Raw genomic sequence first — 25,593 nt, forward strand, 5'->3', positions numbered from 1 at the left:
AGTAAATTAGCACATCTAGACAATAGCCTTTAAAAAGAAAAGGCTGGGGGTGCCTGGGTGGCTCAGTCGGTTAAGTGTTCGACTCTTGATTTTGGCTCATGTCATTATCTCAAGGTTTGTGAGATCAAGGCCCATGCAGGGTTCTGTGCTGACAGTGTGGAGTCTGCTTGGGATTCTCTCTCTCAATTTCGATCTGCACCTCCCCTGCTCTCTCTCATAATAAATAAATAAAAACTTAAATAAATGAAAAGGCCATTCCCCAGAATAAACATAGACACACACACACACACACACACACACACACACACACACACACACACCTTTATAAAGAAGGTAAACAAACCATTAATTTGGTGGGGGCCCCAGAACTACCAGAATTTAAGAATTAAGTGTGTCTGATCTAGGAATTCCACACTCAGGAATCATACCCACAGTGGCACTGACCTCTGTAGCCCCATTTTAAAGACTAAAACTGAGGCTGCCAGAAACGGAGTCAGATACAACAGTAGGTTATAGCTGAGAGTAGCCGTCACTTCCACTAACCCCTTCACCACTGAATCCAACGGTCTCCCCAAAGGAGCAGGAAGACAGCAGCGGAAAGGCTTCTCTGGCGACCTTCCTTAGGTGTGTTCCTTGTACCAGGGCACAGCCAGCAGCCCGGGCCCTAGGACGCGCAGGACTTTACTCCTGGGAAAAGCAGGCTGGCTAGGAAAGGACACTGACGCGGCTCCTTCGACCAGCTCCAGAAAGAATATGAAGTCATTTCTCAGGCAGTGCTGAGCAGCCCTGAGAGATGGGTGGATCCCGGGGAATCCTGCCCTTCTCCTCCCCACCCTGCAAAAGTGGGGCGTCACGTGGAGGAGAGCGAGCGGGCAGGAACTGACAGAGTCCCAGCGCCTGCAGAACGACAGTGACAAGGCAGCTCCCAGCTCCAAGGCTGCGGCCACAGACAACGAAGGCAGCCCCCGAAGGGACGTTTCAGCACAGTGTTTCAATGAGAAATGACACATGCTACCCTGGGCTTGAGATCTGGCTGGGGATGTCGGGCCATATTCATCTGCTTCCCTGCAAGGAAAGCAGAGCAGCGAGAGATAAACAGAAGTCAATCAGAGCAGAAAGTGACATCGGAAAAACTCGCCTAATTCTGCCAGACCTGTTTTGCCGCATAAAGATAAGAGTCATTTGGACGATGCGGCTTCAGCATAAGAAATTAAACGGTGGCATCAGTCCCAAAAGCGGCTAAAGCAGTGAACGTCAGGCATGTTCCCAACATCCTTGAAGGTACTGAGCTGGAAGAAAGGCAGTCCACTAATGATGAATCGTGGTTCTTCGGATCCTCCGCTTCCCAAGCCTAATGACTCTGCTGGAAAGTAAGCCTTGCTCCAGAGTCCCAACACATGGAAGTTATCACAAGCAGGGAAACTAAGATGCTCGAATTAAAACACACTTGTCGAAAGCAACCCATGAAAAACAAAAACAGTGCTTAAACCAATTCCTCTCCTAGGTACATACCTAACATAAATGTTTACCAAATGTACTTTTTTTAGCAAAAGACTTGCTCAGAAATGCTCCCCTCTGCCCGAAACTGGGAACTTCCCCAAGGCCCGTACACAGAATGGAGATGTACATCATGGTATATTCCACAATGACATACCATACAGCAACGTGAACGAGCAATCACAGGTACAGGAAAAAGCACAGACGGAGGGTTGGCAGAAGGTTCTGTAGATGACCAGACAGCAAAGACCCTGGGGTTTGTGGGCACGTGGTCTTTGTCCAGACTCCTTAACTCTGCCGTCACAGGGCAAAGCAGCCACAGCCAGGATGTGAATGAATTGGATGTGGCTGTGTTCCGATAAAGCTTTATTTATGCACCTTGAAATTTAGATTTCATATACGTTCACGTGTCCCAAGATGTTATTCTTTTTTAAAAATTATTCCCCCCAATCACTCACAAACGTGAAATGCATTCTTAGCCCACAGGCCGTGTGAAAAACAGACAACCCAGATCTGGCCCACGGCGGGGAACCTGCAGTTTGCCGTGTTCAGATAGAATCTCACACACTCTCATCTCACATCATCTAAGCAAAACAAGCCGGGCACAGAGTTGTAGGGATGTCATGATTCTGTTTCTACAATGAAGCAAGAGTAACCTGCGGGGTCGAAGTCATGGTGAAGGTTACCCCCCAGAGACTTAGGTACTGGAAGGATCTCGGGCGGGGCGCAGAAGGGCAGTGAGCGATCACACTCTCCACTCTGGATCTGGGTCCCGGTTACTCGAGCAAGGCCACTGGGAGCTGTGCACTTACGATTTGTACACTTTTCGCTAGGCGTGTTCTCTTTCAAGGGAACCTTAGCAAAGTTGTTAAAGTCAAGGCAGGCCCATTCCATCCACTTCGAAAACGGAAGTGTAAAGAGAATCACAGCCATCCAATGAAATTAGCCGTGAATCCTGGGCTACGGCCAGGTGTCAGCTGACGCTAGGGTATTTAATAAGCGGTGGATTCAAATGTCTGTTCCTCCAACTCTTATCCTATTTCCTTCTAGGGTGAGGTGTGCTTCCTGGTTTAAGGGAAGGTGCCACCAGCAGATTCCAGGCAGGCTGTTTCCCCCGGTGTTTGTGGGAAACACGGTCTTGGCGCGGTTGCCTGCTCCTCCTCACACCACAACCTGCCATCGCTACCACTGCCATAAGCAGCACCTGGCAAAACATGGCCTTCGCCCCGCACCAAAACCTGTCCTGGACCCACACAGAGGACAAAGGCCAAGCCTGGCTTCGTGGGACTCCGAGAGAATATGCAGTTAATTATTTTTTCTCGCAGCCAGCAGCCAGGTCTCCCTGAATCCCGTGCTTGTAATTACGGCTGTAATTATTTCGTTAATACAAATCAGCAACTTATCAAAATATTACCCCGTGGATGCTACCTGTCTGCTCTAAGACGGCAGGCAGAGGGTGCAGGCTGTCACCCCTGCCCTGTTCTGGGTGCCACGGTGGTGGGAGCCTCGAGCACAGTACTGCCCACCACGGCCAGACACCAGCCTCCCTGGTGCCCAGGTCCACGTCATTTCCATGCCTGTCCTCGCTTTAAAGGGCCATGTTCTGCACTTCACCTCATGGTTTGACACTGGGTGACCCACTCGCTGCTGGGCCTTGATGTTTCCATCCATCCAGTGGGCAAGCAAACAGTGCCAACCCTCCTGCAGAGCCGTTTTGGAGAATTCCTAACCAGAACTGCTCTGTTAAAACATTCTGTGGCTCGGGGCACCTGGGTGGCTAAGTCGGTTGAGCAGCCAACTTCAGCTCAGGGCATGATATCGCAGTTTATGAGTTTGAGCCCCACATCAGGCTCTGTCTAACAGCTCAGAGCCTAGAGCCTGTTCCGATTCTGTGTCTCCCTCTCTCCCTGCCTCTCCCCTGCTTGCCCTCTCTCCCTCCCTCTCTCTCTCTCTCTCTCTTTCTCTCTCTCAAAAATAACAAACATTTAAAGAAAAATTTTAAACATTCTGTGGGTCCCGTGCACAGCATCTGACACACAGGCTCCCAGGTCACACTACCTGAGTTCAAATTACAAGTGGATTGCTCTGTGACTTTGTGCAATTCTTCACCCTCTCCCTGCCTCAGTGTCCTTATCTGTGAATAGAACATCCTAAACCTGTTGCAATGATTCAGTGAGATCACCCAGGACATGCTGCTTAGCACAGTGCCCGGCACCTGGCGAGAGTTTAATCTACAAGAGCGATTGCTGTCACTACCCTCTTCCTCCTCAGTGTGACTGACAGCTGTACACTCACACCCTAACAGCAGCCTTTCAGGTTAACACAATTAAGCAAAGCAGATGGCAGGTTCCAAGGCAACTGGAGAGTGGGGCCCTAGGTAGGGGGGCAGCCCCATCTCCCTTCCCTCAAATGTATACTTCTTTGGGAAGGAAGGCCAGAATTTCAAATTCTTTTTTTTTTTTTCTTTTTTATAGAATAGTGTTTTGTTTTTGTTTCTTCTTTCTGAGAGAGAGAGAGAGAGAGAGAGAGAGAGAGACAGCATGAGCAGGGCAGGGTCGGAGAGAGGGAGACAGGGAATCTGAAACAGGCTCCAGGCTCTGAGCTCACCTTCAGCACAGAGCTCGACGCGGGGCTCGAACCCACGAACTGTGAGATCATGACCTGAGCCAAAGTCGGACGCTCAACTGACTGAGCCACCCAGGCATCCCCAGAATTTCAAATTCTTAAATAGGAACTCTGAATGCAATGTTTGCTTGAAATCTCTGATATTTAAATGTAAGCCAGAGATTTAAGATTTTCAACTATAACGAAGAAGAAGGAGAAAGAGAACTCAGAGCTGCCATAACTCCATCTGCAGCCCAAAGGGAGCCAGGTTTGTTTAATCAGTACTTTCTAGAAAGTGTCCACTTTTGTTGGGGTTCGTGGCACCTGCTCTCTCTCCAAGAGAGGGTTTGTTTGCTCCATGTGATCTTTTTTTTTTTTACCCTAAATGCAAGCCACAGCAGGGTCAGACTCTGGACCTAAGAAGAGAGGGTCCAGCCCAGGCCGTACAAACCCGGCCGTTTTCCGTGAACACGAACCACCTCCACGTTACCTTCCCCACCCTGATCACTGTCATCACCTCGTCTTCTAAACAAGAGAGAATCAGATGTGATCATCCAAAACCTATGCCTCAACAGGGCTACAAGGGAGAAAAGCAGGTAATGAGAGTGTTTTACATCAGGCATGGGATCTTCCGTAACCACCCGATGATAAGCAAATGGGGTTCTCTGTTTGTGTCTTTTACAACAGCTGCCCCTTTGGAGCTGGGGATAAAAGAGAGACAGAAAGAGAGGCAATGAATAGGCTTTTATTTCAAAGAGAACATCTGCAAAGCATGGTCCTACGTTAAAAAATAAACAGAAAACAGCCACTAGTCTGGGGAAAAAAAAAAGATTTCCCATTACATCTCTAATTAATAAAGCCCCATTTCACAAGGAAAGAAGAAAAACAGAAAGAGAACAACTTTCCCACATCCCCAAAGAGAGGATGCTTAATGAGGGAACCACTGTATTACTTGATCCATCTAATCTAGCTTTAATATTACCCTTAAATAATGCATACATTAGCTCTCCACTACCAAAAACATTTGTTTATTTTATTAACGTGAGCCCGGGTGAGGGCTGAGACTTTGCGAAACTATCTCGCCGCCCTTGGGCTCTCTTTTCATTGCTTGTCTCCTTGCTCATTATAAAATGATTAGCTGTCTCTGCTGCCCTTTTGAATGGCTGTTCGGGCTGTACTGGGTTTCTATTACCCTCGTTCTGGAGAGGAGAGTCTTGATTCGGGGGTAAGTTAACGGAGTCATTACAGGCCCATTTGGAAACCCATTCATCATGGTTAATTCCATGGGCAACCACACGTCTGGGACTGAAGTCACCGCTCAGCGTGAATCTAAGAGCTGCAGACGAAGAGTCTGCAAGTCCCCAAGACGGGCTGGAGGAGCCCCATTAGGACATTAGAGGGGTTCCGCTCAGACCCAGTGCACAGCTCTTCCTCACCTCTGACTTAAATCCTCTCCACTCAAACGCCAGAACAAAATGGCAATGCTGCTTACCAAAGGAGCAAAGCGTCTTCGCACGGACTAACCCAATGTTTACCGCACTTTGGTCATTCCCTCGCCATCAACCACCCGAACGGATGCCGTGATTTGGATTAGCATTAGGACTTGGTATGGTCACGTATGCATTTTCATCATGGCAACCAACTTCTTTTCCTTGAATGCCACTTGACTCGTATGCTAAGCAGGGAAAGCCCTGAAGTTGTCATTTTGATTGAATGGGTATATTTGTATGTTTTCCCTAATATACGATTAGAGAAGCATCCAGCATTACAATTTTTAAAAACATTCATCCAAGCAGCATGGGCGGTTTGCATGGGGGATGTGGTGGATGCCCTGATTCTTGCTCTGGGTGTGGCTTACTTGGATGCATCCAGTTTATGAAAATCCATTGAGCTGTGCATTTAGAATAATGTGCACGTTTGTTTATGCAGTACATTTTAATTAAAAAGAAACATTTAAAAGAATATACCTTAAATTTCAGAACTGAATAAGCTTTGCAGAGATATGGGAAGAAACTCTATTAGAAGCTGCTTTAAAGGGCACCTGGGTAGCTCAGTTGGTTAAGCATCCAACTCCTCATTTGGGCTCAGGTCATGATCTCACCGTTTTGTGGGTTCGAGCCCTACATGGGGGTCTGCACTGACCCCACATAGCCTACTTGGGATTCTGTCTCTCTCTCTCTCTGCTCCTCTCCAGCTCACACTCTCTGCCTCTCTCAAAATAAATAAATTAACTTAGAAAAATTATTAGAAAAAAAAAGCTGCTTTAATCACCAGTGGGTCAGAACTGGCGTGCAAAGCACACCTGGGATTCCTGGGGATAGTCTGGAGCTGCTCTAGCAAAAGGTGTCTATCAACCAAAACTAAGTAAAATTAATCCACCCCAACCCTCCAAAATCCTCACCCACAGCCTCCTGTTTTCTCTCAGCTCCCCAACTGCTTCCATTGCTACACCTGTAACTATTTGATTTTTTTATTAAAAAAATGTGTAATGTTTATTTATATTTGGGGGGGGGCACAAGCAGGGAAGAGGCAGAGAGAGGGAGACACAGAATCCAAAGCAGGCTCCAGGCCAAGCTGTCAGCACAGAGCCGGACGCGGGGCCCTGAACTCATGAACTGTGAGATGATGACGAAGTTGTGATCAAATCAGATCAGAGCCAAAGTCTGAAACTTACTCAAGTGAGCCACCCAGGTGCCCCTGTAACAGTCTGATTTTTACGTTTCTTCTGGTTTCTCTTTCTCTAGGGGTCATCCTGCCCTGTGACCATCAAGTCCATGAAGGGCGGGCTCCATCCATCTTCCCCACCTGCTCTGCCCAGCGTCCTGCGCCCAGCAGCATCTCAATCACTACCTGGCGAATCAGCGCACAGATGGATGGGTGGGTGGGAAGTCTCTGGTAATTTCCCACATTCACTGGCCCCTGGTCCCCCAGAGATTACAAATCACTTTCTCATCTATTCATTGAATTAGGTCCTCCCAACCCAATGCGGGCGGTGGGCTTATAGGCATCATCTGACAGAAGAGCCAAAAAGGAAGTGACGGTTTGTCCCTGACAGGGTTAGAATCCAAGCCAAGGTGCCCCAGCACACTGTCACACCCTTCCACCTGCCGTGCCCAGCTCTCTGGCAGCCCTCAACATCCCCAGACACGCTATCGTGGGGCGAGGCTGTGCGGCGCGTGTCGAGTGGAAGGCAGACCACTCAAAACAGCACGTCCCCTGCATGCCCAGCGAAGGGGGAACTGGTCTACCAGACTGCGGAATGTTGAGGTTGCTGCCTTCACAGTGGCCTAATCTTTGTAAGACTTTGCATCTTCTGAGTATTTGCCCACAGCAAGAAAGAGAAGAAAACTTCCATCATGCCCAGGGAAGCAAAAGCAGTCAGGTAAATAAGTGCTGGGAATAAACCGCATGGGGATAATTGAAAGGTGACCAGAGGCACTTATTTTTAGCTCATCCCAGGGAACAGGACATCTTCCAAACAGACGCTGCACATTTAACAGCCTAGAGGGGCCAGTCAGATATCAGAGGGGAAAGAAAAGATCTTGGGGGGGACAGTGGTCTCAGGAATCTGGAGGGTCTCAGAAACAGCCCCTCCTCAGCTTGGCCAGTTGAAAAACAAGCAAGAATGTGGGCCCTGCGCTGCCAGATCTTGTGACTTTTTAAAGGAATTCCACTAATCTGTATCGTTTTATAGCATTTCTTAATCCTTAAACTTCAGTGCCTTCTTATTTTAACATACCGTGTGGGCCACACAAAACCTACCAACGGGCATGAATCCGAGGTCCTCTCACAAGTATCTCTCACGATGGGGCTGCATCAGGAAGGATGAAAGGCACACTGATCGTGGGCCAGGGCTGCGCCTCATCCCCATGCCCTTCCCGGTAGGCGCCTTCACGGCTTGTGTATCGCACATGAGGACATCGAGCCCCTGAGAGATGAACTAACCCATCCGGGACACATGGACACAAAAGGCGGAGCCGGGCTGCCAGAGCACTCCCTCCACCCCCCCAAACATCACACATCATGTCTTCCAGGCCCCACAGCATCTGACCACCTGCTCTCCTTGTACTTCAGGCAGCTCACTGCTAATCTCCAGGCTCCTCATATTAAGTGAAAAGAAGAGCTTGAGCCCCATGAGTAGAGCAGTCCAGACCATGCTGGGCAGTTTGAGGAGGGGGGAGCTGGTGGGAGACTTGAGGGCTTCCGGGCCCCTGAGTCACACTATTCCTGCCCCCCAACCCGTCCAGGGGAAACCCTCCTCTTGTGTCCAAGAGGCCACTCTGGGGAAGTGAAACTGGCAGTGAATCAGGCTACGATGTGAAAGGAACCTCTCTGTTGACAGTCCGAGTATCAGCAATGGCCCTACTGTTCCCCTGCTGGAAGCTCACTGGAGTGATCCTCCCAAGGGCAGGGAGCACGTCTGTCCTGTTCATGAAGGCCGTGGCGGTGCTGGGCACAGTGCCTGGCATGCTCTCACTGTCGGACTGGAGGATGCATAGATGGATGGATGTATGGACAGACGGATGGATGCATGGATAGACGGATGCATGCATAGATGGATGAATGTATACATAGACAGATGGGTGCATGCATGGATAGATGGATATATGCACATGTGCGCTTATGAATGCACAGATGAGAGGGGACACAGGGAGGGACAAGGGACTTACTGAATTGGGGAAAGAGCCTAAGAACACAGCATGTGAAGTCACCACCAACCTTCAATTTCTATAACTGGCCACTTCTTAGCTGTTCAACTTCCATCCGACTTCTTGCCTTAGTTTTTATTATTCGTAATCAGTAAAACAGAGGAGACTGACTTGCGGCACCTTGTAGGAATTCCTAACATTACATCTGCCTCGTACTTGTACGGTGTCTGGTCTAAGGCAAACTTCCAATGAAATCCTGCTCACCCTCCTTGTGGTCACTATCACAGTTACAGTGACCACACCCCTTGGGGAAGGGAAGGCTGCATCAATCTCTGCACCCCATCAGCTTGACTTCTTTGAGCTTAACGAGTGTTTCTCCTGGCCGAGGATTACGGCAAAGGATTCCCTGAGAGGAAAAACGCTAGTCATTAGCATCCACAGACACATTAGCCTGGATTAGATTCCCAGATAAGCCCATCAGTCATCTGGCTGCGACAAACTGGGGACAGAACAAACCCATTTCACTGTCCAAAAAGGACCCAGAAAGGGGAGATCTTCCTCCCAAAGAGACTTAAGAAATGCCCTTAGGTGGCCCTCTTCCCCACCCGGCTGGCTGTCAAGGCTCCTAAGCCCTGATACTAATAATGCCAGTCTCCCTGCTCACTCCAGTGTTGAGTGGGTCAAGGTGACACCCATCCACCCTCCCCACCTACCTCTTCTCAATATCTCTGACTTCCAGTTGGGGGAGGAGGCAACCCTAACCACAAAATCAGAGGGGCACAGCCTGATGAGTATCTGCGGGCAAACGGGTAGTTTCTGTTGCGGGCGGAAGGAAGTGCCACAAGACAATCGACCTGCATGTTCTTAGAGATACCTCCTCGCCTCACCCAGTCTCTTGGGGGCAAGTCATGGGCTCCTCCAGAGAGAACCACAGAGCAGTTTAAGTGGGCGGGTGCAGAAGCAGGAAGCCGGCTGATGGTGAATGAACGGCCGTTTCCCCTGGGCAAGGAACCCCGCGTTGCATCCTCCTTCCTTCCTCTCCCAGCTAGAGAGCTGAGTTCAACACTCCTTCCCCCCAGCCAACTTAACAGTTCAAGTTCAACCCTCGTATGGATGCTGCATGTTTCACGCTAGGGTGATAACCTTCTATTGCAGAGCCGTAAAATCCTATGCTTGGGGCTGGGCACTGTGGCCAAATCAACCACCTCCTTCCTTGCCTCCTTGAAGCGCTGTGATTCTAAAGTTGAGGACCTTCTCCAGACGCTTAGAAGGAGGGTGTGGAGCAGAGGAGTTATGAGCCCAGACTGCCTGGGTTTAAATCTTGGCTCTGCCATTTTTAACTGCGAACCTTGGGAAAGTTGCTGAAACTCCCTGTGCCTCAGTTTCCTCTGCAGCGTGAGGTTTAAACGAGTTAATGTTTGCAAAACACCCAGATCAGGGCCTGGTTATATTAAGCACCATGTGGCTGTCACAACTGTAACACACATTCGCTGAAGGAATAAATGAGTTAGTACATAAGAAGGGCTTAAAACTGCCCGGCACCTTATAACTGCTATCTAGACAGTCACCATTATTATTATTCCTATTCTCTATTTGTGCTGTTGTTTAGGGTCTGATCCAATGCAAGCTGCCCCTCTTCTCCTTCTCTAGGGTTGGCTCATTTGGGGGGGAAATGAAGTGAGAAAAGTGGTCTATAGGTTTTCAAGAACAGTTTGGCTGCATCAAGAGTTTCTCAAAGAACCGCAAAGACAAGGTGCTCAGAAACCTGAAGGTCAATCAGAAGAAGCTGGACGTGGGTTTGGATCCCAGCTCTGTGACTTCCCAGCACAGCGCTCTTAGGGAACAAGGTGCTTCACCAGTCTGAGCCTGCTTCCTCATCTGTGAAATGGGGACAGCAAGAGTCCTGTCCCACAGAGCCGGGAAGATGCGCTGAGGCAGTAAGGGAATATTTGCAAAGTCCTCATTATTCTTGCCTCCGGATCAGCGCTCCAAGGGCCGGCAGCGGCTAGCCACCTGTCCTTAGTTTAAATTTTGTGTAAGTTGAGGGGCGCCTGGGTGGCTTAGTCGGTTAAGCGTCCGACTTTCGCTTAGGTCATGATCTCGTGGTTCGTGGGTTCGAGCCCCGCGACGGGCTCTGTGCTGACTGCCAGCTCAGAGCCTGGAGCCTGTTTCAGTCTGTGACTCCCTCTCTCTCTCTGACCCTCCCCTGCTCACGCTGTCTCTCTCGCTCTCCTAGAAATAAATTTTAAAAAAACATTTAAAAAAAATAAATAAATTTTGTGTAAGTTGAATAGTACCTCCTCCCATCCTGGGGTTAATTTTTTTTTTACATGTGTGCGTGAGCATTTAATAACATAATTTATGCAAACCATCTCGAGGATGCTTGGCATACAGCTGGCACTCAATAAATATTAGCGCTCCTCCCTCTAGCACATTCCATCCTGCTCCAAGGCTGGCACATGCAGTGGTGTTGGCACTCTACTGCCTTGGATTTCACTCAAATCCCACTTTCCATGGAAAAATGAATAATTGCAAAAAATTGCTTATTTTCAAACATACTAAGAGTTTCTTTTTAAGACCAACAGCTCACATTGGAGCATTTTCGTGTGCCAGGCCCTGATCAGTTCACATGTATGAATACACTTCATCCTCACACGACCCCCATGAGGGAGCCCAGAATGATCTGCTCAAGGGCATGGAGAGGGCCAAGAACAGAGCGTGCTGTGAACCCAGGTGTCTCAGACCCAAGGACACTTCACGGAGGTCTCTTTCATGTGCACCGGGGCCTGGCACACATTTCCTGTGACTTTTTCTCCTGCTCCCACGCCTTTTCCTTTGAACTTGGAGTTTGCTGGCATTGAGTTTATGTTTTATTTTTCGTTTTCTCCAAAGTATTTTCTTCTCGGTTTTGCTAGATGGGGACCAGAGTCAACAGAAATGGGGAAATATAAAGGGAAAAAGAAAACAAGGGAGTATTCTCCTAAGTGACGAGTCTTAGGGCAGGATTAACCAAAAATGGAGAAGAAATCAGCCCTTGTACAGCAGCCCTTGTGCCGACCGACTGTGTAGGTGCTGTGCACTTTTCGTCTTTCTATAGGCAGGTTTATGGCCCCACTGACCGTAAAGAGCTCTGGGTGAGAGGGTAGCCCCTGACTACAGAGATATTCTTCAGAATATTTTGTTTTCTGGGAAACACACACACACACACACACACACACACACACACACACACACAGGATGTCAGGTGTCTGCTCTAACTCAAAACATCAAATTTCCTTTCCTATTTAAGACCATGGATCAAAGTTGGATAATTCCTCAGCAAACAGGGGCTTACGCCTTGGTCTCTTATTTCCAAAAGAGCAAGTATCTTGTTCTGCAACCTTTCAGAAGATTAAAAAAAAAAAAGAAGAAGAACTAGGGGCACCTGGGTGGCTCAGTTGGTTAAGCATCCGACTTTGGCTCAGGTCATGATCTCACAGTTCATGGGTTCGAGCCCCGCGTCAGGCTCTGTGCTGACAGCTCAGAGCCTGGAGCCTGCTTTGGATTCTGTATCTCTCCCTCTTTCTGACCCCTCCCTCCCTTGTGCTCTCTGTCTCTCTTTCTCTCTCTCAAAAAACGAAACAAAACACAAAAAAAGAAGTAATAAGCTAGAGAGAATATCTAAAGTGTGAGGAGACTGGAAAAAAAGCAGATGTATATATACAATTATATACATACACCTACATGTCTAATAATTTCTGCTTTTATTTATCTACACTATTTAATATTTTCCAGTATATGATTAAGCAGATGGCAACATTTGCAGGAAGATAAATATTGTTCAGTGATGCGTATTTCTGTATACAAAGTGTAATGTATTGCTCAAGCAAAATAAAACCCCATTGAGAGTGTGAAAAAAAAAAAAAAAAAACAACCCGTACCATCAATAAAATACCCTCTGTTCTCTCTGGTCTCAAAACGTTTGGATAGAAACAGAAGCTACACCTCTCAGTCTGTCAGAACCAGAGGTGATCTGGATATAGTGAACCAATTTTTTAAAGTCACTGCCAAGGTCTGAAAAAGTCCTGCGTTATCTGAGTAATGTGAAGTATGAGGAGTTTCTGCCGAAAAATCAACATTTCAAAGGGGTCAGCGGCCACAGAAACCATTCTCAGCTTGCATGTGTGTATGAGGGCAATTAAAAATTCGGCTCCTTAAATGAAACTTACGGAGGAGCAATTTATCTAAGGGCACAGGCGATAAATGTGAGGACCTGGAGAGGCTCGCTGGAGGCGAAGGGAAAGAAAAGAAACTGGAGTGTAAGCTTTCTGACACTCTCCCCAGTGTTCTTCCTCCCTCGATTAGTGAGCCCATCTGTTTCATAAATTCTGAGGTGACAGACAAATCCACAGCTTGCTGGAGACCCGGGGAAGGAATCGGCGTCTAGGCTGCAAGTCTGCAGCAAGCCACCTGATAACTCTAATGCCTTAGGAGCTTTGGAAGAGGCTGAGGGGGACACGGGGGCTTGCAAATCTTTTCTAGACATGTCCATCTTGTCGCCACCCTCATGCTGCCTCTGACTCTGTCTGCTGAGAAACAGCACGTTTCTTCTTGGCTTCTTAAGGTGCACCAAAAATACAGTCATGCCCTTCCACTGGGGTGCAGCTCCCCAGTCACAGAAGGTGCACGTGTGGAAGCCCTGGGTCCGTGGGCACAAGGAAGCAGCAGGTCTTGTTTTAGAAACGCTCTCCACACAACACCAGCCGCCTGCCTGACACTCTTTGCGATGTGCCCACCCAGCACCACCACCAAGGGGGGAGGGGCGGGGGACAGATTCCCTCTGCCTGCAAGAACCGGCCCCCTGCTCACCCTGCCCCAGCCCCCCTTCCACAGAGTGCAGAGATGAAGCATCGCATCCCAAGCATGCGTCTCACCAGCTCTTTAAGAAAGCCACCCGGAAAATCACAGGGAATTTTTTTAACGTCCCACTCCTGAATCCATCCCCAAAGCATCCGGCCAGCAGCCCCTGCAGGGTCTGTACACAAACCACATGTTGCAAGGGCCTCGGTGGCACTCAAGAGGTCTGGTCCTCTCCTAGCCTACAACTCAAGCTCAGGCGACATCGGACTTTGGGAACAGCCTGCCCTCTTCTGGTCTCCTTGAGCTCCATGAAGGGCAGGGGCTGGGTGGGCACAATCAGGGGAGGGCAGACCCCCGGCTCCATCCAGCGTGTCTGCGCTGTGATTTCAGGAGCTGGCAGGGCGGGGGGCGTTGTGTGTGGGGGGAGGCGGGGGTAGACATGAGGCAAGGGAAACAGAGGACACAGACAGGCCGATAAAATAAAATACAAATCCGGGAGAGATACCCATTAACCACAGCCTGGGAGGCGCCCAGGGAGAGGAAAGGAGGACATTAAACACACACACACACACACACACACACACACACACACACACACGTTTTGGACGGAGTACACAAAATGTCAAGCACCCAGGAAGAAATCAGCCACCCAGGCCTCCTTCCTTCTCTCCACTTTTTTCAACAGGTGGTCTCTGCACCCAAAGATACCTCCTGGTGCCTGTGTGAACCACCAGATGCAAAGGATACAGGAAGTCCCATGGCCCCCATGTTCATCCTACATTTTCCCATTCTGGGCCAGCGGTGCACGTCCTGAGCGCCCTCCCACCTGACTCCCCGGGAGGGCTCTAAATCCAGAAAGAACCTCTCACTGAATTTCTGGCCAAACATATCACAAGTCACCCCAGGAGTTCAAAGGCAGCATCTGGGGGTACTCTTCTCTGTAAAGAAAAGGCCACAGGACGTTGGGAATGTTCTGGTTCTCCACCGGGAATCTTGCTCCAGTCTCCCCCCACCTCCACAAATGAGGGAAAGGCATCTACCTGCTACCCACGCAGACAAGCCAGCGACGAGAAATGCCATCACATCGCGTCCTGGGGTTGTCTCTGCCCACAGGCACAAAGAGCGGCGTTCTGGCAGAGAGGGTCGCCGCTGATTCCAAAGAAGTTTAACAGGTCAGAAAGCATCACGCTGTGTCTGAAGACAGTCTTCAGGGAGGACTCTCAAAGTGACAAACGACACAGACATGCATTTGGTGGCTGAGGATCCTGAAACTAACCCCTAGCATGTGATGTCGCCCAAGGACTAGGAGAACCCCGTAGGCAGATGGCGTGAGGAAGACAGAGACAGACACGCTGCACGTTGTTATTCCCTAAGGCGGTCGCTCGCACCCACAGGGCACTGGCAGCCTGGCCCAGAGCTGGGGACTCTGACCGCCTGTCCTCTATGTCCTAGCTCATGGGCTCAGCAAGGCGGCCCAGAAAAGGTGTGAAAGACATCCCTGGATAAGTTGGGAGCAGAACAGGAAGACACCCAGACGGTCCCAGAAGATCTGCAGAAAACACAGGTTCAAAGCTCAGACTGTTCACACCCAAGGAAAAGCAAGGAAAACCCAGGAGAGTCCAAGTCGCCTTGCTGTGGTCAGACGCACAGCAGGGGACAGCAATCGGCTCCAGGAGAAACTGCGCCCAGACCCGCCCTCCAGGAGAAGGGGGCATGCCCTATCACTGGAGGGCAGGGCGAGGAAAGTCAGAGAGGGCACCGGGGAGAGGACACGGTTAGAGACGGACAAGGTAGAGACAGGAGTCTCAGACAGCCAGCGACGGCAGACAGGAGACCTAAAGTAAGACCAGGCGCCCAAGCCTGAATCCGGATTCAGGGAGTCGGCTGGGGATTTGGGATACGGATCCCAGCTCAGGCCAGGAAAAGACAAGGAGACCGCAAGTGAGGAACTGAGTTCTCTTCCCTCAGCTCAGCAAAAACCGAAGAGATGCTGTGAGCACCCTGAGCAGCGGCTGAGGATCCTGGGCACGATCCACGCACTCAGACAGAGCAAGGCGCCAACACCCACATGCACCGTGCAAGTCGGGGCGCCCAGCAAGAGTGACGGGGAGCAGGGACCCGACCCGGCTCCGATAACCCCCAAAGCGCCTCCTCTGGAGATAACTTCCCCAGACCCCAAGGGGGCAGTCCTCAGACTCGGGATGGGGCAGCCCACGGCCCCCGAACCTCGGCAGGGACCCCACCCCGGCTTCCAGGGAAAGAGATGTGGAGCCAGCAGGCTTGGGGAGTCCCAGTCTGACGCCCGGGGTTCAAGGGCTGGGGTGGGGGGTCGGGAGTCGGGGCTGCCTCCCTCTCACCCTCCCGCCCTCCGGGGACGCGAGCCGAAAGGGCATCTTACCAGCGCCCGCGCGGGCAGTGCCCCGCGGCTGGCCCGCTGCTGCGCCCGGGGCTCTCCGGGGCCGCCTCCCCGCGCCCGCGCCGGGGGCTCCCGTCCTCCGCCGCCGCCGCCTCGGGCTGCGGCCGGCCCGGCGGGCAGGTCCCGCCGCTCCCGGCGCGGGGCCGGGGCCGGGGGCGGCTGCTCCGCGCCGCCGGCCGCTGCGCCCCCGCGGCGCTCCCCGGCCCCGGAGTCGAGGCTGCTGAAATTCCACACGACCAGCGTCTGCAGCAGCAGCACCGTGAGCGCCGCGAGCAGCGCCGAGTGCGAGCGCCGGGCCAGCCTCCGGGCGCACGGCGCCGCCACCATCTTCGGAGCGCGGCGGGCGAGCGGGGCGCGGGGACCCCGGGCGCTCCGGGCCGCCCCCGCGCTCCCCGCGGCTCCCGCGGCCGCCGGCTGCCGCTCGGGCTCGCGCTCGGGCCGCCGCCGCCGCCTCGGCTCGCCGCTGCTCCTCCTCCGCCGCCGCCGCCGCCGCCGCCGCCTCCACCGCCGCGGCGCGGAGTTTTCAGACGGGCAGGGACCCGGACGTCACCAGGAGGAGGGGAAGGCGGGGAGGCGGGGAGCGGGAGGCCGCGGAGGGGGCCGCCGGGCGCGCGCGCTCGGGGAGGGGGTGCGCAGGGCGGGCGGGGGCCTGGCCCGCGGGGCTCCCCTCCCCGCAGCCCTCTGCTGGGGGAGGGGGTGGTGGCGGGCCGGGGGCCTACGGGGGGGGGGCGGAGCGGGGGAACGCGGACCGGGGTGGCGAGGGGCGGGGTCTGAGGGCGGAGCGACGGAGGAAAGAGGAGGAGGGAAAGGAAAGGGGTGGGGGCGAGCAGAGAGGACGGACACCCTCCGCGGCAAGAGTAGGGGTGGGGTGGGGGAGAGGGGGACAGTTTCCACGACACAGAAAGAGAGGGGAGGGCGGAAAAGCAGGGGGAGCTTTGGGTGCGGGTGGGCCCGCTCAGAATCCCGGGGAGGTCAGGAAGATCTGGGGGCGCTGAGACCCTGCCCTGCATGAGGGAAGCAGGCACCAGGCTGCTGGGCGGAGCGGGCTCCCCGCCCAGGAGTTTGCAATCCAGGTGTGCTCCGGGAGCACACAGACGGCGGGGCAGGTGGAGACGGGAGAAACGATCAGGGGTGTCAGGGCCGCGGAAGGGTCCCACGCAGCGGCTCCCTGGATCCCTGGCTTGAAGGGGCAGGGAGGAGGCTATGAATGAGTCTCTGTGAGTGACTCCTGAGTCACACCCCATCCTCTAGAGCCAACGATGTACAAAGTGCTTCACTGAGTCACTTCTCTGGTCCCTCAGGACAAACAAGCCAAGAGACTCCAAACCCAGCTGGCGAGCAACGGCTTTGGTTGGGAAGGGGGCACCCGCTGGAGTGTCTCAACCTTCAAAGGCTGCAAGCTTCAAAGTCTGGCCGCTGAGCCCTCCACCAGGTTGTCCTTCCCATCCATCCCGAAGCCCTCCTTCCTGTATGTGCCTGGTTCAGCTCCTGGGGTTCTTTCCCATCCGGGCTGGGTTGTACCAGTGACCTTGAGCCAGGAGGACTCCTCCCAAGGCCTGAGCTTCCCTGTCTGTCAATGAGATTTTAGACTGATGAGCCCAATGGACTCAAGTTTCATCCCCAGCCTCCTCTGACTCAGTCTTTCCAGTCTTTCCTTGCCTTGTCCTCTCGCCCAGGGCTTTAGACACAACAGCCCTGAACCCATAGTGAGTGGAGACTGGGAGGGGGTGTCCTGGACAGGGCTTAGCACTATGAGAATACAGTAGCAGATCAAACCCCCAGTTGGTAAATCAGGGACTCAGGGGCGAATGCTTTGCACCTTGTCTGCTGTGCTTTTGAAACATCCTAATTTTTTAGGAGAAGGAAGTAGAGGAATAAACAGGATCCATCAGAGAAGGAGGCAGAGAGGGGAAAGAGGTTTCATCCCCATCAATAATCCAGGAACATCAAACTATGTCACACACGGGGCCAGGGGCAGGGGTCCAAAGGTGAGTGAGGCTTGGTCTCCCTTTCAGCAAGTCTGGACTTTTGGAGTCCAAAGGGGAGTCAGATGTAGATGTTGCTCATTAAAAAGCAATGAGGTCAGTGTGACTTGAGAGATGTGCACAAAGTGCTATTGGTTCTTGGGGGGGGAGGGAGTGACCACCTAGAAAATGCTTTTTGGACCCATATAATGAGCCAACCCACTTCCCTGAACTGAAAGTGTAAACCGTCAGCTAGTGGGGATTCTAATCTGCAGAATGGACTCAGCCTTCAGAATATCATGGCCAGGCATGTGGACAGGCATAGAGGCAGTCGCTTTGGGCTCAGCCCACCTAACCAGGAGTGAGAGAGAAGGAGAGAGGCAAGCTCTTTGGCCTTCTGTCATCTGTTTATCACTTGGGAGCATTTTGGTTATAATTAATAAAATCTTTATTCTAACCATCTTAAAAATAGAGTTTACTGGATCAGGCAATTGATTATTTTAGAGTAACGACATTAGGCATCAGGTCAGGTTTGATCCAGCAACTCAGAACTTGACCTAGAATTCCTTTTCTTTCCATCTCTGCTCCCTGCCTTTCATGGGGTCTGTTTCATCCTGAGGCTCCCTCTTCATGTCACAACATCAGTTGCTGAGACTACTTGTATCCTTTGTTCATTTGTAGCCCAGAGGAAGGAGGGTGTCTGTTTCCCAGGATTCTCCTCAAAGGTGCAGAGACGCCTCTGATTGAACTAGCTTTAGGTCAGAGGTCATCCCGAAGCAAGCAAGGTAGCCAGGAGCATAGAAGAGATGTGGATCAGCTTGGCCGAGGTCCTACACACCACCATCAGCACAGGGGGGAAGCCAGCTTTCCCACAACCACCTGGATGCTCTATGGGGATCATGGGCTTATGGGAAGGAGGGAATTGGTACAGGGTGGGGGGCAGGCACCATTATCTGTTCCATGCGGCCACAATGCTACATGATCTTGGGCGAGTCACTCCCCTCCAAGAATTTGGTTTCTTTTAATGCCAAATGATGGACTGGATGAGATGGATGGTCTCCAAGATCATCATGTCATGTCCCCAGAACTCTTCCTCAGTGTCTAAACAGAGCTTCCCAGTCTCATCAGAGGCTGCCCTGGGGACTCTAGGCATCAGCGCCCTCCAGCCTGTCTCTGCTTCTAGGTCTCTGCTGCATTTTCCTCTAAACAGCAATGATGTTATCTGCTTCCTGCACGTGACACGTTTAACCGTGGGCCTCTGGGGCCCATGCTCCGGTTCAGCTCCCCTGGGGGCCGCAGGCTGAAAGAGTGAGGTTAAGGATCCAGGCCTCCCCGTCCCTGGAGAGAGAGAGAGTTGTTTGTTTATCTCAACTCATAAAAAGCCATGCAAGAAAGAGGTTTAAAAGCTCTGGGCAGGTTATGGATGCCATAAACAGCTTATGTGAGGTTTTCAGGATGAAAAATCACCTGAGATAGGAGGGCAGAACCGCAAGCTACTAGGGTCGCCGAGATTATCTTCTTGCCCCAAGACAGACAGACAGCACCTGGAGAAGCTACACAGAGCCTGATGTAGAAAACGGGGCTGAAATACTCTAGCAGCGGCGGCCGTGACAACAGCAGCAAGTCTCTTTAGAATTTTTAAAGCTCATTCAGTCATTCAACACAGATGTATTGGACCCTATTATGCACCAGGAACCACGCTGGGCAAAAGAAAAATAGATATGAAGAAGGTTCCCTAAGGATTTTTTTTTTTTCTTTTTAAATACGGTTCTTATTCTCATGTTAACTGAGAGCCAGGGCTCTAAGGAAGTTCCAACTGATTTGTGGGATTCCCTCCGCATCCGCACACGCAAATCTTGTTTGGTCATCACTTTCAAATGAGGGGAGAGATCAGTGAGCAATTTGTTCTGAGCTCTTGGGTGTGCCCAGTGCTAAGCTAGGGGCTGGGTGGGGGGAATCAGTGAAGAGGTCTTCACCCTCAAGGAGGTGTCTGTCAGGCAGGTGCCCAACTCTGTTGCTTGTTAACTGAGACTTCTAGCATGTACTGTTTACCTTCTCTATGCCTCAATTTCCTCATCTGTAAAATGGGGCATAATAATAGGGCCTTTCTCATAGATTTCTTCAAAGGACTACGTGAGGTAACACGTATAAACGGTTTTTCTATAAAGACTGGAACATAAGAAGTGCTCAGTAAATGTTAGGTATTGTTCATTTCATTAATAAACAGTAGGAAAGTGTCAATGATGAGTATCCAAAGGTATCAGAGGGGAAAAAGGGGGCAGTCTGGGAAGGCTGCCTGGAGGAAGAGGCACTAAATCTAGTCCTCCATTTTGATAAAAGACTCCAAGTATCCCCAAGGGCAAGGATCTCTTCTCTCTCTGGCACTTGGCATAGTACAGGGCACAGAGTAAAATTCAGGCACAGAATAAACACCAGCTGGTGGATTAGAGCCTGGTGCTTACAAGTGCTTCGCAGAACCCATCACTATCTGAGCAACTTTTTAGCTGTGTGATTTTAGGCAAGTTGCTTAACATTACCGAACCTCATTATTCCAGTGTGTAAAAGATGAAGAAAAAGAATACTTCTGTCCTAAGGCTGCTGGGGGACAGGGATCAGGGTAGCGTATAAAACAGAGGGTCCTATATTTCATATAAAGTGTTGGCCTTGGCCAGCGGCAGTATAGAAGGAATGCCAGCCTGCCCATGCTGGCAGGCTGGTCTGTAAAGAAATGCTCTTCCCTTCTGTACTCCGGAGAGAAAGTACCAGAGACCTAGGGCATGGCACGCCTTCTTGCGAATTCAGATAAACTTCAACCTAAGAGTCAAATGTAGTCAAATACTTTTTTATTTACCTTAATTTGTCTTAATCTTAATGTGTCTGTTTCTTTTTGGTTTATTAAAGCCTGTTTTGACCCAAGCTCTGTTTTGACCCTGACTTTGCTCTTAAAAATGTTTAAACCTCTCCCTTGGTTTCACTTCAACATTGCACTGAAATCATCAACACGGGTCACCTGTTTGGCAGTGTCGGTGGGAGGAGGCACAGAACATGGTCGCATCCTAGGCATCTGGTTCTTTCAGACAAGCACACGCAAAGCACCATGATCCCTGGGCACGTAGGGTCAGAGGAGCCTGGATGCCGAAAGCCACTCCCGGCCCCCCCCCCCCCCAAGGACAGGAGGGCACAAACACGCATCACCTGTATTCCCCACCTCCCACTCGACCCAAGACGAGGGAAACAGTCTCTGATCAGACCACAGACACCGGCAGGCGTCGCGACCGGCCAGGCACCTGACTGTCTGACACACACTGCTGTTCCAGGGAACTGTCCACCCCGTGTATCAGCAGAGGGAGCTCTAGGTAGCAAATAACTTTCCTCTGACCACAGACTTTCCCACAGACTCCATCTGAAGACAGCAAGGAAAAGCTGGGGTCCTAAGTGGGGCTGGCATCCATTCCATGCGGAAGGAACCCCCAGCCATGTGCAAGGGTAGCATGTGTGGGGCGGGGCTGCGGGTGATGGAGTGGGGAGACACCTGCTTGAAGAAAGGACACGTGACAGACCAGAAACCACCACACTGCTTGCAGGATTATCTGACCTCGCACGGGACCAGCCCTCCGACCCCTGAGCTCTCACAGCCCCTTCCCTCCCCCGAACGCTGTGCTGTTTGAAAGAAGGACCCACTCCAGGTCAGCTCGCACACGATCTTGGCAGGCATCTTTCTTTTCCTTTACAAAAACTGTTTAGCATCACTTGCTTGGCTCAGTCGGTTAAGCGGCTGACTCTTGATTTCAGCTCAGGTCATGATCCCATGGTTCGTGAGATTGAGCCCTGTGACAGGCTCTGTACTGATACCATGGAGCCTGTTTGGGATTCCCTCTCTCCCTCTCCCTCTCTGCCCCCTCCCCAAATAAATATACTTTAAAAAGTAAAATAAAATAAATGTTTATTGTGTGTGTCAGTGGTGCCCAGTAGGGCCCTGGGGCCACAGAGTCTGATGATGGTGGTGGTGATGATGATAATGGAGAGAGACAGCGCTAACATTCATTGAGCACTTACTATATGTCAAGCCTTGTATTCAAGACTTGACCAAATATTTATTGAGAGCCTACTCGATGCCCAGGAGGGTGCTCATGAGGGGCCCTGTGCTCACGGGGCTTACATTCTAGTGGGCACACAGAGCTGAGACCAGCTACCTATGTCCACAAGCAACACCAGACAGCGATGAGTGCCCTGCAGTGACATTAGGCCGGGCTATTCAGGGCTGGTCTCTCCCTCACGGACGGAACACCACTGAAGCACTTTACGCACTATCTCACGAATCACGACTTTTAGAGGGGTGTGATTCCTTCCACGCACCAAGCATCATCTGTTGGGCGAATAAATAACAGGAGATCTGTTTTTACAAGTGCATATACTTTTTTCAAGTGCTGTCGGGATGTATAAATGAAAAATGCCGCTTAATTTGCAGTAGTTGTTCTGTCATTTTGGATTTTCTCAAACCCTGGTTAACGAAGACTCATCTTACTGGAGGTGCAGAATAGGGAAGGGCTCAGGAAAAAGTCCGTAAAAAAAGAGAAAAAGTTAAAAAGATACCATCATACAAAAAAAAAAAAAAAAAAAGAAAGGCTTGGGAGGAGCCGCTGCATTAAATCACAAATATTTTTTGTCCAAATATCCTTTTATTTTAAATTTACACTCAGCCCTCTCGAAGGTTTCCCATGTGACTGAAGTTTGCACCCGGCCCTGTATCTTTGGGTTGGTAGATCCAGCCTCGTCCTCACAAACTCATCATCTCCCGTCTTGTTTGCAGACTGTTCTGCACCCCCATCCTGACCCGTACTTCAGCCACTGTGATTACTCAGTGTCTTGTCTTCCGATTATCTTTCGCTTATAGACCTCAGGAATCCACTCCAAAAAGACTTAAGGGAAAAAGTAGTTTGTTAAAAGCATAATCGACAATGCTGGAGTCTGCAAGCTGCCTACCAAACATCCATTGTTCCCTTCTTGCTTGATAAAGAATCTTGATTTATTTAGGGTGACTGTGTGCCCATACAAAGCAATGGCTCCCGGCTTTCCTTGTCGTTAAGGGTGATCGAAGAAAGAGCAGTAAACATGTGTAGCTTCCAAGAAATCCCTCGGGAGAGGGTGCTACGTTGGTTGGGATGAGTGCCCTTTCTGTCTGGAATGGAGGAAAGATAGCTGGAAGGCCAGCAGCCAGTTTGTGTCCATGAGGACAGAAGCCAGCGCTAGAGACGATGAGCCAGAAAGACAGAAGTAGCCTCGGGCCCTGACGCTTTTCGATCTGCTGTAGCGGCCTACCCTCGAACTGCTTTTCAAATCTGAGAGTGAACCTCCCACTGACTGAAGCCACTCAGGCCAGTCTCTGTGTCCATACCTGGTATGTGGAGGTGTGTGGGGAGACCGACCCATTGACCTGAACGGAGGTCAGGGACAGAGCTAAGCCTTGGGGACAGTGGGAACCAGAGACCCAAACACGCAAGCCAGGTGCCTCACCCCTTGCCTCTGCTTCCCTCCCAATGTGTGTTGATCCTCATGGCAGAGTGACGCTCTGTGTAGAAGACACGCAGCTGCCACAGCTCCTAAGTGTCACATCCCACAGCCACCACAAAGGGATAGACTCTCCCTCTATGACCTTGGGCCACGAGTGGAACTTCGAGGGTGCTCTATGCTCTCATTCTGCTAGTCCGCACACCCTCCCAGGCCTCAGGCCACAAGTTCACACTCCCCTCCACCTCCTCGCCCTCCTCTCCCTTCCTCACTTGCCTGGGCCTCACTTCCCCACTCCCCTGCTCTGGAGTGCTGAGTGGGTTTTGATGGACGAACCACAATGGCTCCTGCCTGAGGGCCTCTCCTCCACTTGCCCGGGAGCCCGCACCCCAAGTATGGACCGCTCCAACTCTTCCCTTCGTCTTTCCTTTGTCATCGTCGTTCCCTCCACCATCCAAACTTACTGCCACTTCTCTGACTAGAAACAAACACAAATGGGGCGCCTGGGTGGCTCCATTGGTTAAGCTTCCGACTTCAGCTCCCATTATGATCTTATGGTCTGAGAATTCCAGCCCCGTGTCAGGCTCTGTGCTGACAGCTCAGAGCCTGGGGTCTGCTTTAGATTCTGTGTCTCCCTCTCTCTCTGCCCCTCCCCCACCCCCTCCAACCCTCCCCACCCCTGTCTCTCGCAAAAGCAAATAGACATTAAACAAACAAACAAATGCAAATATCCCTCCCTTGACCCCACTTCTCTCTCCAGCATCCATCCAAAGTTTCTGTTCCCTTCCCAGCACAGCTTCAAAAGAATTGTGTTTTATTTTTTTTTAATGTTTTATTTATTTCTGAGAGAGAGAGAGAGAGAGACAGCGTGAGCAGAGGAGGGTCAGAGAGAGAAGGAGATACAGAATCTGAAGCAGGCTCCAGGCATTGAGCTGTCAGCACAGAGCCCAACGCGGGGCTCGAACCCACAAACTGTGAGATCATGACCTGAGCCAAAGTCGGACACTCAACCGACTGAGCCACCCAGGCGCCCCAAGAATTGTTAATTCAGGGTCTCCATTTGCCCTTAAATCAAGACTGTGCTCCCTGTCCCCCCACCAGATTTCACACACTCTGAAGCTGCTCTTAAGCTCCTACCTCTCACCTCCTGAGCTACTCCTCTCCCCCATTACTCCCTTCCGGTCTGGGACACACCAGGCAGGCCCGCCTCACTGCAGTGCCCTGGTTATTCATTCTGCCTGCAGTGCTCTTCACCCGGGTATCTGCGTGCCTCCCCCCACCCCAAACCTTGGTCAAGCTTCTGCACAAAGGACACCTTCTCAGTTAGGCCTTTCCTGACCATCCCGATGAAACTGCACTGCCCCAGCCAGCACTCCTGGTTGCCCGTACTTGGTGCTGTTTTCTGCGGCACTTGTTACCGTGCATAAATAAATCACAGATCACAGTTTTAGGTTTAATGTCTGTCTCCCTCCGCACCCCCCAAATAGATCACACGCTCCATGAGGGTAGGTGTTGTCTTGTTTTGTTTTGTTTTTTTAATTTTTAATGTTTTATTTATTTCTGAGAGAGAGATAGCATGAGCAGGGGAGGGTCAGAGAGAGAGGGAGACACAGAATCCGAAACAGGCTCCAGGCTCTAAGCTGGCTGTCAGCACAGAACCCAACATGGGGCTCGAACCCATGAACCGTGAGATCATGACCTGAGCCGAAGTCGGACGCTCAACCGACTGAGCCACCCAGGCGCCCTAGGTGTTGTCTGTTTTGTTCACTGCTCTATTCCCAGCACTAAGTACCTGGCACATAGGAGGTGTTCAATTGAATTTTGCTGGATCAATGAATGAATCATTTTCTTAGTCATAGTCCAGAAACATCTCAGCAAAGGGTGATTATCATCCTGGCTTGAATCTGGCAGTCCTGTGGGAGCCACTGATAGCAGCTCCAGAAAGTTTCTAAGAAGAGAGGGGACCCACACTAGCCACATAACGGGGGCCACTTGCAAGAGGGGAGAGTCGGTCATGCCCGAGGGGTCAGATGCCGGGTGACGGACAGCGAGGCTCTGGATACAAAGAAAGCACCCTGGTTTGAATCTGCATCTACTTCTTATTAACTCTAGAGAT

At 51.2% G+C, this 25,593-nt stretch overlaps 1 protein-coding gene across 1 annotated transcript in view; it reads right to left on the reverse strand.

Moving 5' to 3' along the window:
- Positions 1-16,429, reverse strand: part of XYLT1 (xylosyltransferase 1) — a 302,097-nt gene extending 285,668 nt beyond the window's left edge. The window contains exon 1 of the mRNA XM_039218878.1: positions 15,988-16,429. Coding sequence (XP_039074809.1) covers positions 15,988-16,332 — 345 coding nt within the window. The 5' untranslated portion in view covers positions 16,333-16,429. The remainder of the gene's footprint in view (positions 1-15,987) is intronic.
- Between the last annotated feature and the right edge of the window lie 9,164 nt (positions 16,430-25,593).

This window comes from Hyaena hyaena, unplaced genomic scaffold, assembly GCF_003009895.1.
Source record: "Hyaena hyaena isolate Hyena2069 unplaced genomic scaffold, ASM300989v1 scaffold_781, whole genome shotgun sequence".
Taxonomy (NCBI): Eukaryota; Metazoa; Chordata; class Mammalia; order Carnivora; family Hyaenidae; genus Hyaena; species Hyaena hyaena.